The sequence below is a fragment of the Anabas testudineus genome, chromosome 5, assembly GCF_900324465.2.
Source record: "Anabas testudineus chromosome 5, fAnaTes1.2, whole genome shotgun sequence".
NCBI classification, from domain to species: Eukaryota; Metazoa; Chordata; class Actinopteri; order Anabantiformes; family Anabantidae; genus Anabas; species Anabas testudineus.
The window spans coordinates 15813584-15828923 of NC_046614.1; the positions used below are offsets into that span (position 1 = coordinate 15813584).

General features: G+C 38.4%; 2 protein-coding genes across 3 annotated transcripts; both read right to left on the reverse strand.

The window, feature by feature from the left end:
* Nucleotides 1-6684, reverse strand: ccdc114 (coiled-coil domain containing 114). Of its 2 annotated transcripts, none has more exons than XM_026347029.1 (15): nucleotides 6615-6684; nucleotides 5506-5589; nucleotides 5299-5395; nucleotides 5022-5211; nucleotides 4872-4916; nucleotides 3744-3857; nucleotides 3549-3616; nucleotides 3272-3459; nucleotides 2486-2620; nucleotides 2187-2269; nucleotides 1762-1930; nucleotides 1259-1422; nucleotides 1051-1154; nucleotides 820-910; nucleotides 1-713 (listed from the first exon to the last, which is right to left on the reverse strand). In XM_026347029.1, exons 2-15 carry the CDS (start codon nucleotides 5570-5572, stop codon nucleotides 609-611), a joined length of 1620 nt encoding a protein of 539 aa, XP_026202814.1. In that variant the 5' UTR covers nucleotides 5573-5589; nucleotides 6615-6684; the 3' UTR covers nucleotides 1-608. The 2 variants fall into 2 exon arrangements, with proteins under 2 accessions (XP_026202814.1, XP_026202812.1); XM_026347027.1 differs by having other exon boundaries at nucleotides 4791-4916.
* A 1524-nt stretch (nucleotides 6685-8208) lies between these two features.
* Nucleotides 8209-11854, reverse strand: LOC113154908 (taste receptor type 1 member 3). Its single transcript, XM_026349345.1, has 8 exons — nucleotides 11649-11854; nucleotides 11217-11517; nucleotides 10545-10901; nucleotides 10030-10446; nucleotides 9738-9941; nucleotides 9479-9599; nucleotides 8896-9266; nucleotides 8209-8802 (listed from the first exon to the last, which is right to left on the reverse strand). The coding sequence occupies exons 1-8, from the start codon at nucleotides 11852-11854 to the stop codon at nucleotides 8209-8211; spliced, it is 2571 nt and encodes an 856-aa protein (XP_026205130.1).
* Nucleotides 11855-15340: the final 3486 nt, after the last annotated feature.

Below are 15340 nucleotides of genomic sequence, written 5' to 3' on the forward strand. Positions count from 1 at the left end.
CATTATTTTACAAAGATGTATCTGAGACTGATCATAATTAGTCCACCAACAATCAATTGTTCACAGTCAGTGAGTATAGCAAAGTGCTAAAAGCTCCTCACCTCCTTTATTGAAACATTGAATCAAGGTCTCTGTATGTTAATTAGAATTACAAAAGGTTCTGCTGCCCCCAACCTTTTTATCTGAGCATAGCAGCGAGTATCATCTAATGAAACAGTCAGTGAGGAAGGGCTCTACTGAGACCAGATTGTATAGTCAAAGCCAGATGGCAAGACGCACATCAAAAGGACAGCTGGTTACCAGAGTCTAAAAAGGCATCTTTATAGCTCCAAATCTAATCAGTTCCAACTAAACAAATCACACCGAGATATAATACAGCAAACATGCCAATGATTCATCATAAAAGGTGACATGTGCATAACACAATCAAGCTTTTAATGATTACGCGTACAAGCTGCAATGTTTCAGGCTGGTTCCATCAGTGGTTCACGGTCTCCATTTGTCTTTATCATGCTAAACAATGAAAGTGGGCTCTTCAACTGCAGATGAGGGTTCGGTTTGTAATATGTGCACATTAACCACACTGATCAGATCATTGTATCAGCGAATCAGATTAGTGGATCTTCCACGGAGCGCCGTCTGCCGTCAAACCGCTGACTGATCTTTGAGGCTTTGTTTGCTCCCTGTCGGATTGAACTCTCTCTATGCAGCACCTATAAATTATATCCAGAAATTCAGATGAGCAAAGCACTTCAAAACAATCATGACATGAATAATAGAAAATCACTTAAATGTTTGACTGGTGCTTATTACACTTACCTTTTTCATTATTGTTTTGCGAAGTTCCCCCTGTGATAGAGGCCGGTCTTCCTCATCAGTGAGAGGAGACTCTTCTGTATCATAATCCACACTGAGGGGTGCAACCAGTACATTTACTATGTCTTCATCACAATGTTTTAATGTATGTGTAGACTACTGATTTACTGTCATACTGATGTACTATGTTTAACTCCAAATACATATGTATCAACATTAGCAGATGAAACCGACCTGTTGACTGCCGGCTGGATACTGAAATTCTGCTGAAGCAGTTCTGGGTTTTGACCCAAAAGGAATTTGGCCAAGTCTTTAGGATTATAGTCCTTTTCCAGATCCTGTTAGAGTAACACAGAGTTGTTTTATTTTAGGGCACAAATGAAAGGAAGTAATGTATCTACAACAGGCATGTATGTAGGAGATAACCATGTCGACAAGTTACTTTAGAATAGAGGAAAGCTTGTACGGCGAGCAGCTCGTTGGTCTTCTGTTCCACCACGCCCAGATAGGACATGATGTTGTTCTCACTAATCCCTGTAGAGGACCCCAACATGTCTTCTATTACGGAGCGGTCACACTCCATTTTAGAGAAGATGCTGTTCACACCTGTGGGATAGCAGAAAGGAAGAGCCAGGATTACCTAGAACTGCCCGTGTTGTCTGGTACATGATGAATATCCAAACTGCACCATGTTAAAGCTCTGCATACCAAGTGTAATCACTTGGTATATGTGTGCAAATACACAAGTATTTAGTAAAACTCTGCATTTTACAGCTGTGTAAATGCCTGATAATATAATAGCAAGTTTTCTCAGGCATGTAATTTGTCAATGAATTGAAATAAATTGAGCAGCATCTCTATATCCACTATAACTGATGCCAAATTACATCTTTCCAGGAAACTTTTTATGGAGTAATTAGAACAGAGATTAAACTGCTGCCAAACCTGTCTTAATCTCATCCAGAATTTTGTTAATGATGTTGGCTTCGTTTTCGTAATCCTCAGCTTGGGATTCAGTTTCCTTTTGTTGTTCATCAATGTCTCTCAGCAAAGAGCCATGATCTTGTTCCTGCTGTGAGATTTCTACTCGAAACTGCTCCATCTCTCCTTGGATCTGCAGATTAACACATTTAAGAAGATTTTAAATGAATAATGTCTGTTCTCACTGAAGATGATGTGTTTCCTTTCATTCGCTCTAACACATCTCAAAAACTACCTCCTAGCAGTAACTATAATTTTTTCATCTTCTTACAATTAATACAAGGAATTAAGTGCCCTCTACCTTTGCTATGACCAGGAAGTGTTAAGGTGGAAGAAATGAATGATGACTGTGACCCATGGGCACCGTCAAAGAGAGAAAGGACATTCACCTGGTTGATTTGGTCTTTCAGTGCTTCAGCCTCGTTGTTTTGCTCGTTGACAAAATTGAAGAGAGCAAAGTTTCGATCTTCAACTACACAGTGACACAGTAATATGACTGTTAGATACATGTAAATCATCTAAACTCCGACTGATCAACCTTAATAGGAATCTAAATTATTTAGATGATAACCAGTTTAAACTAAAGTGCATGTTAAAAACAAGATAAATGCAACAAATGTAAAAATGTAGTGGGATCCTGTGCATGGATGTGACCTCAGTATGCATGAATCAGGAGGTGCTGACTAACCCTGGATGAACCGTGTGACCAGCATGTCCAGGTTGTCCTCTCCTGTCACAGTTTGGATCCTCTCAAACACCTCCTCCAGAGCATCCAGTGACTCTTCCCCTGAGTCCATCCTCTTCGGTTCATTCGCCATAGACACTGAGATGAACAAGTTCCGTTACCAAATGAAACCATCTTCATAGTCATCATTATTATTACCACTTACATGTCTCTTATTCACATACTACTCAGTGGAGTAGGAGTAGTAACTGCTGAATCCTTACATCATAGTCTAACTTTAGAAATGTCCCCTAAATTGCAAAGAGTTTTCCTTTTGTAAGAGTTGTGCTACTTGTGGTTAAAGCAAGTTAACAAGCACTGTGAAAATCATCCTTTTGTTACCGTATTACAGTTTTCAAGGACTGTCTGGCAGGACTCACTGTACTTTCACACTTTTGTTGCTTTCTAAGCCAATGGAAATGTTGACAGTGTTTTCTCTGCTCTACTATTATATTTTTCTGTGGTTATACAACATTTGCTCTTGTTTCTGCCTGATTTTTCTGCTTCAAATTGCACAGTGCTAAATGTTGCTACAAATGTTTTGTTTTTTTTATTCAATAGCTATGATTTGAGTATGTGTGTGTGTTTTTGCCTTTCAGTTTTTGTACATTATAAACTTAAATTAACAAAAGTAAACAAAAAATCAAGAATAGAATAAACCAACAAACCAATTGACAAATCATCTTATAATTTTATCATTACTGTAATGATACAGCAATATTAGTTGCAACACAGCTGGTTGTGTCTTACTTCGTCTGTGTCCCATCTCATGGCTGTCATCCTGCCCGCTCCTCTCGCTACACTTGGTGGTCATAAAATCTTTCAGGTTACACTCATGTGCAATAACCCTTTCCAGTTCCTTCATCTCAACGTTGTACTGAGCAAGGTCCTTCACCGCCTTCTCCCTCATCATCGTCATCTTCGACTGAGCCTCCACTCTTAGGAGAAGGTTTATGAATAAGATATTTATTAATCAATTGCGTATTGCATTAATTCTTGCTACATTACACAACTATGTCAATCTCACCTTGCATCGTAAGCAGCAGTAGACAGGCTGATCATTTCCCCAATCTTCTTTCGAACCTCATGCAGTTCCTACAACAAAAAAAAAAAAGCAGGGATATACTTTTTACTTGATCACTGAAAACCAGTGTAAAAACACAAATAAACAACAAACCTTGTTGGGGCTTTTTTCTCAACTAGCTGTTGTGTGTTTTCTGACCTTTTCAAGCCTGTTGCGTAGCTGCTGGAAACGGACACGCTCAATATGAAGAGTCTGCATCTCCTCTCTCAGGTGGCTGTTTTTGGTCAGTTGCTCATTGAAGCGAGTCAGGGCCTGGAGAAGACATTGTATACGGTGGCAAGAAAAAATATGTGAACCTTCATTTCATGGTTTTCTTCATTGATTTGTCATAAAATGTCATCTGATCTTCATCTAAGTCAAGAGTATTAACAAATACACTGTGCCCAAAACAACAACATAAAGACATTTCTGGTCTTTCATGTCTTTATTGAGAACAACCATAAAAACCTCATAGAACTGGTGGAAAAGATATGTGAATCTTTGGAATTAATTACTGGTCGAACCTGGTTGATGAGTGTTTGTTGTGCTCTTGGGGTCATTTTGACTGGCTGCCAACTTCTTGGTAGAGTAGCCACAGTCCCAAAGTGTCCCAATCTGTAGGTTGTTTGTTTAACTGTAGACTGGTGAATTGTGTCTGACATCACTTTATAACCCTTTCCAGCTTTATTTAAATCAACAATTTCTGATCGTAGATCCACTGAAAGCCCTTTTTGGTGAGGCATGGCTCACATCAGTGTATTCTTCTTGTACTCCAAAAGTTTGAGTTTTTTTTTTTTGTCAAAGGAGCTCTAGTCCACACTAGACAAAACTAATTTTCTTAACAAGACACTACTTTTGCTGGCATCTGACTCCAGTGAGCTCTTTGTGCCCATTATGCCAAGGGTTTACATACATTTTTTTCACTAGCACTATGAGATTTTATTGATTGTTCTCAATATGTGTGTTTTATGTTTTTAGGCACATCATATTTGTTAATACGCTTGACTTAGATGAAGATCAGATCATGTTTTATGACACATTAATGCTGAAAAACACAAAATTCCAAAATGTTCACATACACACTTATTCTTGCCACTGTACATGGTTTGTCTAGGAAGCAAAAAGGAACAGAAAATACCACCTGCCAAGACGCAGAAACCAGACTTGGTTTCGATGTAATTTGTAATAAAGAGTTTCATAACTCACTCTGTCTAGTTTGTATTCCAAGGTGTGTATGGCCTTCTGAGTCCGCCGTGCTTCAGATCTTTGTGTATCACTAGTACTGACCTCCCCTTTTTTCAGCTCTGCCATCTTCAACTTCATGTTTGAGATCTGCAGACAACACAGACGCAACATGAACTGTAGTTTCACTAACTAAAAATATCGACAAACATGAAGAGAATTTGTATCAAATACAGTGAAAATGACTTAATTAACCTCTTTTTCTAGTTCTTTTTGACACTGCATCTCTTTTCTCAGTTCCTCTTCTACCATGTCTCTCTGCTCCAGCAGAGCACGAAGGCTTTGGGCATCCTCATTATCTTGCTGTTCGCGGGATGAGCTTTTACACACACCAAGGTTTCGATGCAGCTCTTCCTGCTCCTTTTGCAGCTTGTCTATCTCATGCCTTCATCCACAACAAACAAACAGCTCATCAGGTGAATAAAAACACACACTCTGTTAACAACGTGACATAATTACAAAGCTTATTTACTGCTGTTTGCGGATCTGCTCCCGTGCCTGGATGCTGTAGGCCTGCCGATCTCCCTCCATGATCTTGAACTGCCTCTGTACTTTGGCTATTTCTGACTCTGCTCAAATGCATCACAGGAACATTAAGGCTGTTGCATCCATGCAACTGGAAGTGCATGACCGAGCATCAATGTCTAATTGTTAATAATAATAACCAAAGCAACACTACCTGTCCCATCAATGTCCATCTCAGTGCTCTCTGAGCGGGCACTTGTGGCTGATCTCCCTCGGGGCATGGTTACGCTGGGCTTTGCTAAATAAATATAAAAACACAGCTTACAGAAAATGTGTCTTTAAATATTCTTAGTCATAGTCGTCCAGTTGAGGTTAGATTTACATAAATTATCGTTTGATCAAACTAATAATTTGTCCTCAGCTTAATATGAGAATAATAAGTCAAAACTGTTTATTTGTTTTGTATAGATTTTATCTTTTTATTACCTTGATAGAATAAAATCCTGATGAAATTGGATCTGTTTTTCTGTTTATTATAGGCAAATGAAAAAGTGTTCCCCAAATATTTTTGTAGTGAATATTACACATTTATCTTCACAAGTTGTTTAGTACACTGCTAATCAATCTAAAGTCAGATATTCAAACCACGTTCACTTCAGCAGGTTTATCTAGCCTGTGTCCCTTATGGTGCATGAATGAACTGTTCACAGAACTAACCATCCGTTTCCTCAAAACTTAATAACTATTTAGATGTTTGAAAAAAACAAAATGATCGTTTAAAAACACTGACCGCTATTCTGACTACATTTTTTGAATTCCTACGTACAAATCTACCAATCCGGATAAAAAATAAATTAGCAATTTAAACACCAAAAAGATGTTTTACCCGTTTTCCCAGTTAAGACTCCGCTTTGTATCAGTGAGTTCAACAGACCGCCATCTTTGTTTACAAATGGAAACAGAGAGCTACTGAGGGAAACCAGCTAAAAACCTTTTCGTATTAAACAGTAGCCTGAATATTTATCACCCAGATGGTTACAGGGCTCTTTCGGCAATCTAGTGACGCATTCAGAATAACGCTAAGTGTTTTTACATTACCTTCTGGGTTTTGTAAAGATCGAAGTTTACTTAACTTTCCAGAAACCTGTGTGTGACACTACCAAGCTAACTCTCATTAGTTACGAATGAGTTGAAAGGTTTAGCTTGATCGTAGTTAGCAAACAATATGAGAGACGTGGAAAGGGCGTTTGTTGTCAAATGTTAAAACAACTTAAACAAATGAATAATAATAATAATAATGAATAATTAAGAAAGTTTTCTCACCAGCTGAAAGTTTGAAAAGTAACAGCCCAGCGGCTCCTCTCAGGACACAGCAGGCTCCTAGCAACCTGAGTTGTTGGCAACCGTTGCTAAGTGACCGGGCCCGCCTGTCCCTGAGTTCAGTCTGTCAGGGATCAACCTGAACCCAGCCCTACCCCAACCCTTAGAGCTCTGCATTCATTCCCAATAGTTAATTATTACTAATGGAATAACTGGTTAGCAAATTCATGTACACACACAGCACAAGATAATGGACTGTGACAATGGTGCTGTTTCCCTTGCATCAGATGTTGATCCTAGTGATGTACAGCAGGATTAGATAAGACAGAAGAAGACAATCAAAGTAGACAACATCTGAGAGACGTGAACTAATATTTACTTTAAATGCCACTTATACAAGGCAAAAGCTGACATGGACCAGTGTGACAGGCGCTAAGATGGTACCACTAAAGTTGTGTGAAGTATGTTTGCACAAGTCATGATAGATGAGTACTACTGGCCCCATAATGAATGCTTAGAATAAGATATTTTATGCTTATGACACATTTCCTGCACAATTCTTCCACAATTTTGCGTAAATTAAATTTGAAGTCGTAAACACATGAAAGTCTCTTAAAATATCAAATTACATCCCATGTAGGTAAAGTGTTTAACACAATAGAACATCCCCAGCAATATCTAACTGTACGAGACAAATAGCTAAATAGATATGGACTAGCTGTGCAGCAATACTGTGTTTTGCCATAAGACTGATATCACCTCAGGCCTTCTAGTGACCTACATTTCAAAGGGAAACATTGAACTTAAAATGAACTACTATTTCTTATTAGATAATGTATGCTTTTTATGTGTAGCAATGCGTAATTTGATATTATGCAGGATTTTTATATGGAATATTTACAGCACTAGTGCTAATCTAGTAAATTGACCAATGTAATTGCCATCATTAGCTTATCATGCAGTACATACATGCCAAACTAGCTTGAAGGTAATTTAGAAACAGTGTCACTATATAGTTTGTCCACTAGAGAGCACTGATTGATTATTCAAGTGTAAATGGTTCCACCTACTTAGAATGAATCTTATTCAGAGTTATGTAGAAAAACAAATATTTATGTCAAGATTGAGGAAAAAAAGAACATAATATAATTTCTTAGTTGATTTGAGTTCCCTGAAAAACCTAGTAGCAATAATTAATAATGTGAAAATGTTGTTTTTATTTATTTAAAGAATGTGTATTCCACCACCAAGATAAACATACAGCATGTTTAATTATATCTTTATTGTTATCCACTGACTTGTTGTTAACAACATTAGTAACACAAACAAGAAAATGATCCTGAAGAATATTTCTTTCAACCTACCAAGAGTATACTTATTAATGAAAATATACAAAATATACATTTAAATTGTTTCTAAAAGTTTCTCTACTTGTTGTCAGTGATTACATATTAATTCAGCAACATAGAAAAAAACTTAATGTAACAGTCTATTTAGGTCTAATCTAGAAAATACACAGGCATTATTTGTTCACACAGAACACATGTGTCATATTCTTTATTAGGGTTTTGAATGAATGAAATCACTGTGTCTGTGTTTATTGTTCTGGCTGTGGTTGTGGTTGTGACTCCTCTTGTGCTGGAGTTGGTGGGACACCCTCTAAGAAGGTACAGAAGTGCTCTGGTGTATTTAAATTAGGTTCCCTCAACAGCAAGTAGCATTTTGGAAAGTAGTAGGCAGCCACCAGTCCCAAGTCGCTTAGTAGGGTGAAGGAAACATAGACGATAGACCTACTCTTGTCATTCAAGCCAATGTAGATGGGAATAAATAAAACCCACAGCACACAGTAGATGAGGGATGAAAAGGTGATGTCCCTGGCAAGGTTATACTGATGAAGAGGCTTCGCCGCCATGAAAGTGCACATGAATGACATAAGTGCCATTGCAGTGTTGAAACCTTGCATTAAGGCAAATCCCATCAAAGGTAACACTGGACATGCCAGAAAGGTCCTCACAAAATTTATTTTCATGTTTGCCACATATACAGATAAAGGGGGTCCTTCCTGAACAAACCAGCCACAGAGACCAGCCTGCACTGTACAGCAGACCAGCACAAACAGCCATCTTCCAGGGCCTCTAAGTATATGCAGGTGAGAGGACGCTTTCTCTGGGAACTCTGACACGAAGACTATCTGTTTGAAAAAAGGGTTTGTCAGCCTTGTCACATTGTGCTGCCTTTACTTTGTCCTGTAGAGTGGTAATGTATTTTACCTGTCGCTGCTCACCTGTACTGAGATGGACGTCATGATGGACAGTGTGACTGTCTGGAAGAAGGAGATGAGGGGAAGCTGAAGACGACACACCGTATCCCCTGGCTCTCCCAGGAAGAACAGCAGACTGAGACAGGCTCCCATCAGGCTGATCAGAGCCACAAAACCCTGGGCTCCCCCCACGGCCTGTACCAAAGGGGTCCCCCAGTGCCGCAGGAGCACAACTCCCACTGACCCATAACAGAGCAGCAGCAGCACCTCAAACAGCATCAGTCTGAGAGCTTCAGGCGTGTCCCAGGAAAAAACCTCGAAGGTGGGATCAGTGCAATTAGTGCTGCGGAGCACGGACCACTGACGTTCAGGGCACATAGTACACTGGATGTCGTCTGAGTCAGAAACCACAATGTGAAAATTTGATTTGATCAAAAGTCAAACGATCTAATCATTAATGTTTTACATTTTACAAACGATCTTCACTGTGTTGTGGAGAGTTAGCTGAGAGGATCAAAACCACTCTCATATGTGTGTTTCCCAGAACATTTAACATAAGATAAGTGTCAGGTATGTGATAGATGTACATTATGGACAACCACATTACCATAATTTGCCTGGTAAGTGCCAGGCAAACAGTCGATACAATCAAAACAGCAGGAATGGAAGCCTTTGACTCTGCGGACCTGGCCTGTTGCACATGCTGCTGAACAGGTGGATAGAGGAACCTGTGGTAAGTTGTGGCATTACAGTTAAAATTGTTGTGATAAAAAGTGGTAGTAGAAAAGTTTTGTCTTTTATATTTACTCGTCTACATATGGTCTACAGCAGTTTATATTAAATTTCTAACAAATTGCTAAATATACCTCTCCGTTGTCAGTATGCCAAGTGAAGAGGGACGAGTTGATGGACAGTTGTTCATAATAACCTCCAACAAGAGTGAAGTCCACACCCCAGGTTTTCCAGGCCCACTGAATCAAATTGTATCCCAGGTTTGGGTTACCACTACTGTCGAACACTAAATGTTTGCCCAGTATGTCTACAGAAGTATTCTTTAAAACATCCAATAGCTGCAAGAGAAGATTTTATTTTCATATTATATCAGTGCCATTTCAATTGAAACAGTCTTTACCCCTATAGCAGATTAAAAAAAATCACCTTCCACGGATAGATTTTGGTGTCTGTTCCCCACATACAGGCAGTTGAATTGCATCCCAGCATGTTATGCAGTGCCTGTGCTGCTGTGTAGATGGCAGCATACACACTGAAAGCTGTGCGCTGCACTGCGGGATCTGTTATCAAGCTCATGTTAGCTAATGACAGATTCCTACACTGTGGACAGGGATTGACGGGATTTCCAGAGTTAGGTTGTGGAAAGGACATCTTTGCCCCCTGCTCACTAATTTTTGAGAAGAGCTCCTGTGCGTAGGCAGTAAGCAGATCCAGTGGCCTTGTCCTGTCAGCGAATCCGATGATTGTGCCGACTGACTTGATATTTGGGAGAGAAGTCAGTCGGTTATGCAAGGACCAACTTGTGCTGGCAATCCACACACCTGTTACATTCCTCCTGATAACCTGGAAGAGATTGGGTTGGATGACATTGAATATTATCTACAAATACCATGAAATACGTGTGTAAAGTCCCGCATTTGATAATTCTCTGCTTCACTGACCTCTTTAAAAAACACCACAGCTGAGTCAACAATAGAGAAGACCACCACCACCTCGACTTTGTTCAGTAGGATATTGTTAATGATGGTTGTGACTGCCGGTTGGGGGTCAGTGTATATTGGAATCAGCCCCTGATAGGCCACACAGATAGACTGCTGCTCTGCCACTTTGGCAAATTGCTGAACCCCTTGTTGTCCATACTCCTCATCACTGCCCACCACCGCCACCCAGTTCCATGCAAACGTATTCAGTAGAAGTCCCATGGCAGTGACTTGCTTTTTGTCGCTGGGCACCGTGCGGAAGAATGATGGGTAGAGAGTGCTGTCACTGAATTTGTCGCTTGTCGCACTGAAGCTAATCTGAAATGAGAAGAATCATATTGAACCACACGCATAGTCAGATTCATATATGTTACTAGATGATGTCACGCAGCCGCCTGCACGTTATTGAAACACAATACTTAATGTGCCTTTGCTGTGGTTGCAGAACAATTTATATCCCAAGTGGGTGGTAGTTTTTTGTGTAATTGTGTTTGAGTAGTTTTTCAGCTTACTTAATTTTAACAATTTACAGCTTAATGCAAAAATTCGGCTTTCAAATTATAAATATGTCTTGTGCAAAATGGTAAATCATCTCCGTAAAAGACATCAAATTTGATGTGTTTTTAAGCAAACCTGTGGCATCAGAAAGAATCCAATAAGTTTTCCAATGACTGCCACCATTTCCGAGCTATGAGGACCAATCACGACTGAAATGCTGGGCTCATAGTTGGTGTAATTGCACTGCACCGACAATACTTTGTTTGATTTTGCAGTGAGGAAAGAGAGAGTAGGCTTCACGATGATGGCAGATTGTTTGCATGTGTCATAGATTTCATAACCCAACTTGATGCCAGGGAGCAGAATTTGGTTTGCGTTGATCTCATCCACAGCATATTTCATTACTATAGCAAGGGCCAGTCCATTTGCATTTAAACTGTGGATTTACAGGCAGAAATAAATAGTTAGAAGCCTTGTTAGTCGGGCTAAGCATATATATATTTGTGCAGTATCTTGGATAATAGGGTCATTATTTCTGCCAAAATGCAAATCTTCACAATACATTACCTTTCACAGGTGATACTGTCAGGCGTCGTCCACTGGCTGAGGTTGCTTGAGAGCTGGTTAATGGGAAAGAGCCCTCCAAGCATAATGTCCCCAGACAAATTGAAGAGACTGGTAGAAATGTTGTGGAACCATTCAGGGGCACTGTAGGCACCACAGGTCAGACTAAATGTGCACCACAGAGTCAGCCAAATGAAAGGTGCAGCCATGACTCAGATAAGCTGGAGAATGAAGCTACAGAAATGAGGCTGGCGTGCATATGTGTAAGAACTTCAAACGAAATTGGTGTATGCAAACTCAGCCGTACACCACAAAGTGAGTTGGTGCAATTGACCCCTCCTTTTCCTGTCCACCTGAGGGTGTAATATGAAGTAACTGGAAATAATGGCACAATTGGTTTTATAATATTAACCTACATTTACATTTGTACTAGACATAAAATATAAGATTGGCGCCCCACAATCAGTGTGTTGGTAAGTAGGTAACATCTTGTGTTGAGCCATTAAACTTTTAAAATAAATGATATTTGCATGTTCAAAGATCCAGTGAGAAGTTTTTTAAGATGTAACATCAAGTTTTCAAAGCAGATTAATTTAAATGTCTAAATGTGTGACAGGAGGGGACCCTTAACATTCATGAAAATAATATTGTCAAATACTCGTTTTGCACCTTGTGTGTTTTTGTGGGTGTGTTCTGCAGGTGGTGTTCATGTTTCCGGACAATTTTCCTGACATTTGTTTGTGGTTTGTACTTTGATCCTCTTTAGTGTAACTATCTGTCAGGAGATGAGCACATGCAATAAATTTACCCTTAGTTATTAGAACAACAAAGCCTCTTTACTATTTATTCTTTTTATGTGTTGGTTTTTGTGGGTTACTTATCACCCATCTTAGTGAAAATGAAAACCTCTTTGTCTCTACGGCTGTCGAACTGATCGAGTCAAAAGTTATGAAAACCACTCAAATGATAGTGTTAATAATATGATGAATAAGATATGTTTTACTGCATGTTTTTCATTCTTTGTTGTTATGTTTTGCATTCACCTCAGTGTTAGTTTTGCATGTTAATTTACATGCAGTGTTGTTCATTCAAACAAATTGACATATTTTCCTCCCAGGATATTTGCATAAACCTACAGTCGACATATGATCTTTTAAATACAATTTAGTTTTTCTTCATAACATTCATTGTTTACTTGCTACTACAGGTGTATGTTACTTGTTCTTAATGCCTTTTTTATGACACAGAACTTTAAAAGCATGCTGTTTGTTTTTCTTATGTTTTATTAGACTATAAAGTACCATGAAATAGTGTTATGCATGTAAACTTGACAGAACACAACAGGTAAGCTTGACTAAAGGCAGAGAAACACAATGGACAGGTTATTAATCAATAAATGATCCGAAAACATTCATACCTCCATCAGAATGGTGTGGGACAGGAAGTCTGAGCTCTCAAGCAAAAACCAGAGGGAATTCAGGGAAACATGGAAATTCTAATTAGAAATCATTTATGATGACGGGATGGTCACACGTGATAGATACCAGTTTCCATAAAGGGAAATGGTGTAATAAAAACAAATGATAAGCACATACAGTGATTTAACTGTAACACCAAAAAAAAAAAAAAACAAAAAACAAAAGAGACTAAATAATTTCTCAGTTATCAGAATTCATTTGAATTGATTAATCAACCTGTTTGTAATGTAAAACCAAATGTCATTATGCAAGTTTCTGTGGAATCAGACTTCATAAACAAGTCCTAAAAGATAAATATGAGACTAATTTAATATGTACATTACAATTTTGTCTACATATCACATTTAGAGACTTGCACCACAAAGGTAAATTAATTTTTTAGTCATCATGTTAGAAATGTTCCTGAGCCTCTTAATTGCAGCACACATTATCTGAGAGAACAAAGACAAGAAAGTAAAAAAAGAAACGAAAGGGAAACTGATTAAGGAAGAGTCGGGCTTTGTCTGTCCAGTTTCTGACGATTTCTCTTTGATGTCTGCATACTCACGTTGACACAGTTCCAAGCAGAGTCAATGGAGGGAGTGTCCGACATATCCAAAGGTATTCTTCTAAATCACACTGCCTCGTTTGATTAATGGGTTAAGAGTTACTTGCTAAACCAGACAGAGAAGAGCAATTACAATGCACACCTTACAACTTAAATTTACACTTTCAATTGTTATTCATCAACAGTTTAAGTCTGATTGAAGCATATATTGGTTTGTAACCACAAATAATTTCGTACCAAAATCGTGTTTGATACACAGCTAGATATAAAAAAGAAAAACAATTTAATACAGTATAATTAGTCCATAATGATTTCCTGACATGAATTTTGCAGCAGTTAGTACATTTAAAACAGACTTGTATGACTTATGTGTCTTTGCCTGAATGGTTTTATTTAGTTCTAGTTAATATATTGTTGCATTTTGCATATCTCACCATATATCATAGAACAATATAGAATCTTCTAAAGAATTTGCAGTGGACAATTCAGATTATGTGCTGAATTATATACAAAAACCTACTGAATATCCAGCTGCAGGTTTTTTCGAATTATGTCAGTGCAACTTAACTGTAACACCACAGCCATTTTTCTTATGTACACTTACCTTTTGACAAAAAAAAACAAGCCTGATTAAAAGACAAATCGTTTACAGGAAGGGTTTGTTCAGGGACATAAAGGAAGTATTCTGTTGCTTATCTTGTTAGTCATCTTGACGCAAGAAGGCTGGTGATGAAACTCTGTTTTTCTTTACTGCAGCCTGTCTGTTTGTTACACCTACTATCTCTCGGCCCTGTGAATAGAAACAATCACTTTATTTGCAGAACCATTTAAGCTTGCTTACATTTCTCTGATTGAAGCTTGTGTGCGACCAGTGCGGGCCCAGTGTTGCTGCACTGTTGTGTGCAGACAGGGGATTCAGATTAACATCTTGTTTTTGCGTTTGAGCGGCATGAATTTACTTGCCCTGTTGTGTACTGCAGCTACGAAAAACCTTTAAAAAAAAAAAACCCTCTTTCTTTGGTTTGTTTAACCACGGATTAAATGTTGAATTCAAAATAGTTTTGCTTTTATTTATCTGGTGTTGGTGATGTTTCTGCTTTCATTGCAAAGCAATGGAGGTGAACTGATTCATTTGTGCTCGAGCTATCTGCTGGTCTTATCTTAAATAGTCTTAAATTGAATTAGTAAAAATCTTATGTTCTTATGTTCCTGGGAGTCATTGAACCCCAACCTCCACTAGTGCCTGAAGTAGCTATAAAATAGAATCAATTAAGCAGTAGAAATTAAGGATTGTTACTTTTAACACTTTCGTAAAGGAATATGCAATATGTTCATGTTTTACCACCAGAGCTAAAGCAAAGAGTGTGATCATCATAATTATCAAGAGTAGATATTTATCAAAACTTGAGCAGTGTGTAAAGATTTAGACGGATATATTCAAAGAAACGGAGTATTATATATTATTATTGTGTTTTCAACAGTGTGTAATCAACTAAAAGTAAGAATCCCTGACGTTTCCACATAGCAAGCGTGTCCTCTTTCATGGTAATCTGCCATCTTGCACCACCATGTTTCCAGAGAATGGACGTTTTCATGTTGAAAGTTTGAATTAGATGATGCTTTGGTTTGTGTACCACTTGCAAAAACAAAGAAATAATCCCTTTCCCAAA

What these genes read in the sequence shown, in the direction of transcription:
- ccdc114 (XM_026347027.1), bottom strand. Translation starts at nt 5,572, where the DNA reads ATGCCCCGAGGGAGATCAGCCACAAGTGCCCGCTCAGAGAGCACTGAG. An exon ending in TGAAAGACCAAATCAACCAG is followed by an intron (nt 1,931 to 2,186) that starts GTGAATGTCCTT and finishes GTTAATCTGCAG; the next exon opens with ATCCAAGGAGAGATGGAGCA. An exon ending in TCTGGATGAGATTAAGACAG is followed by an intron (nt 1,423 to 1,761) that starts GTTTGGCAGCAG and finishes GCTATCCCACAG; the next exon opens with GTGTGAACAGCATCTTCTCT.
- LOC113154908 (XM_026349345.1), bottom strand. Translation starts at nt 11,854, where the DNA reads ATGGCTGCACCTTTCATTTGGCTGACTCTGTGGTGCACATTTAGTCTG. An exon ending in GGCATACTGACAACGGAGAG is followed by an intron (nt 9,600 to 9,737) that starts GTATATTTAGCA and finishes AACTTACCACAG; the next exon opens with GTTCCTCTATCCACCTGTTC. An exon ending in CACTTACCAGGCAAATTATG is followed by an intron (nt 9,267 to 9,478) that starts GTAATGTGGTTG and finishes TTTCTGACTCAG; the next exon opens with ACGACATCCAGTGTACTATG.